This window comes from Wasmannia auropunctata, unplaced genomic scaffold (genome assembly GCF_000956235.1).
Source record: "Wasmannia auropunctata unplaced genomic scaffold, wasmannia.A_1.0 LD270774.1, whole genome shotgun sequence".
NCBI lineage: Eukaryota > Metazoa > Arthropoda > Insecta > Hymenoptera > Formicidae > Wasmannia > Wasmannia auropunctata.
The window spans coordinates 1-2,387 of record NW_012092116.1 but is presented as its reverse complement, the minus strand read 5'-3'; the positions used below and the strand labels follow the sequence as shown (position 1 = coordinate 2,387).

The following is a 2,387-nucleotide window of genomic DNA, read 5'->3' as shown; positions in this document are numbered from 1 at the left end:
CCGCTTTGCATCGTATTTTCATATCTCAATTGTTTCTAAAACATTAAGCTACAATTTTCAATGATTACACTGTGCTACAAAAAACACTTTTTTTCTCTCTTTGAAGTGCGACTATTCACGAAGATTTTTTCGCGCTGAACATGATGCCGTTTGAAAAATTCGCCTAGCACGTCAGGATTTACAATGAATTATATTGACAATATAATTCAAGAGCTTTCAAACGAACTTTGGTTTATGATTTTTTTTCATCAAATTATGGTTGTTTAAATTTTATACTTTTAGACTTTTTATACACTGTGTTACAAAAATACTTTTTTTTTCCTCTCTCTGCAATGCGACCATACATTTCCCGAAGAAATGTATGTTTTTTTACGCTGAACACAATACCGTTGACAGAATTCGCTTAGCACGTAGGATTTTGAGTAAATTGGAATGAAAGTGAAATGGCGTTTTTGGCCGCTTTCATTCCAATTTAATCTCAAAATCTTGATATGCTAGGCGAATTCTGCCTACAACATCGTATTCAGCGCGAAAAAATCTTTAGAAAATGCATATAGTCGCACTTCGGAAAAAGAGAAAAAAGTGTATTTTGTAACACAGTGTATAAAAAGTCTAAAAGTATAAAATTCAAACAACTATAATTTGATTTAAAAAAGTCGTACGGCCATAAACTAAAGTTCATTTGAAAGCTCTTAAATAATACTTTCAGATGCTGTTATGTTCATTTAGAAACCAGTTTCCGTCTTGTAAGAAAATATTAAATGTGGCCAAAAATGGCATTTTTGGCCACTTTAATTCCAATTTATTCAAAATCCTGATATGCTAGGCGAATTTTTCAAACGGCATCATGTTCAGCGCGAAAAAATCTACAGAAAACGTATGAGCACACTTTTGTGTCATACGGTGTTGTGGAGAAAATTTTGCTGTAGCACAGTGTTATTTACGTAAAAATCGATATCAAATGAAAAATATAATAAAAAATACCTTAAGAGGTACCATTTGGTAGCTCTTCCCTATGAGCTAAATAATAAATCTTCTTTACTCATATTTAATTTAAATTTTATTAAGGTTGACACCGGCATACATGATTGTGTTAGGAATATTGCATTTAAGCTCAGCTTGGTTCGATAAGACATCTCAGTTTGATATTTACGAGAAATCGCATGAAATTTGTGCAAAATACTGGTGGAGAAATCTTGTATATATAAATAATTTCTTTGATGTCAATGTAATGGTAAGAACTTTAATTAAAACGACTTTATATTATGCTTGTAATGTATACGTGAACTTCTTCTATTTAAAATTTTTATTACAGTGCATGAGTTGGAGTTGGTATTTGGCTAATGATATGCAATTTTATATAGTCGCTATGACGCTGTTGATTTTATCAACTATGTAAGTTAATCAACTATGAATGATATAGTGTATTACAACTAATATACTTCTCTTAAACATCCGAATAAGTATACAATACGTTTTACAAATTTTAGGTACTTCCACGCTGTTGTTAAGATTTTGGGTGGATTTTTAATAGGCTCTATTATCCTTAGTGGTTATATTTCATATATTTATGAATACATTCCGACGTAAGTTATTGAAATGAATTTTGTTTTGAGAAATTAGTTAAAAGTATGATTTTTTTATTGTTACAGATTAGATGTACTGAATAGATTTGCAGATGTTTTCTACACTCCACCATGGATGAGAATAATTCCCTATATTATTGGAATAATTGTAGGTTATATTTTAACAATATTAAACAACAATTTAGTGTTGAAAAAGGTTAAGTATTATTCAAAATACTTTTACATCATGTACTTAATTAGAAATAGTAATTTTAATACAGAATATATAAAATTTTAATTAATCCTTTATAAGATAAAATAACAAAAATTGTGTTTTAAAATTGACCATCAGTTGAAAATCTATAATGCATGCAACGTGAACTACAGATTTCCAATGGCAGCAGTAATTTTGAATACATGTTTAAATGAGAAACATATTACAGTATAATAACTTGACATCTATTTATTTCAGAGAATTATAATTTTGTGTTGGTGTACTTTTTGTTTTATTAGTATTTGCAACGTATTCATATTATTTGTACTTCACAAGCGAACTATATCCGTCCTACTTACTGCTACGTATGTGGCAATGCACAGATTACTTTCGGCCATATGTATAGCATGGATTGTAATAGTGTGTTCTATTAAACACGGAGGTTTGTTTATTTATTAATATAATATATAAATCAACAATTTATATCAAATTGACATATTTTTAATTCAATATGGTAATAATATAAGTAACGTTATATAAATACTATAATATTATAATAGGTGCATGAAAAAGTTTTAATCTTTTTTCCAACGCTCTGATATAATTAT

The 2,387-nt window shown here is 28.7% G+C and overlaps 1 protein-coding gene across 1 annotated transcript; it reads left to right on the top strand.

Moving 5' to 3' along the window:
- The first annotated feature begins 1,073 nt into the window (after nucleotides 1–1,073).
- Nucleotides 1,074–2,216, top strand: LOC105462104 (nose resistant to fluoxetine protein 6-like). Its single transcript, XM_011708637.1, has 5 exons — nucleotides 1,074–1,234; nucleotides 1,316–1,395; nucleotides 1,491–1,586; nucleotides 1,653–1,782; nucleotides 2,079–2,216. Exons 1-5 carry the CDS (start codon nucleotides 1,085–1,087, stop codon nucleotides 2,211–2,213), a joined length of 591 nt encoding a protein of 196 aa, XP_011706939.1. The 5' UTR covers nucleotides 1,074–1,084; the 3' UTR covers nucleotides 2,214–2,216.
- Nucleotides 2,217–2,387: the final 171 nt, after the last annotated feature.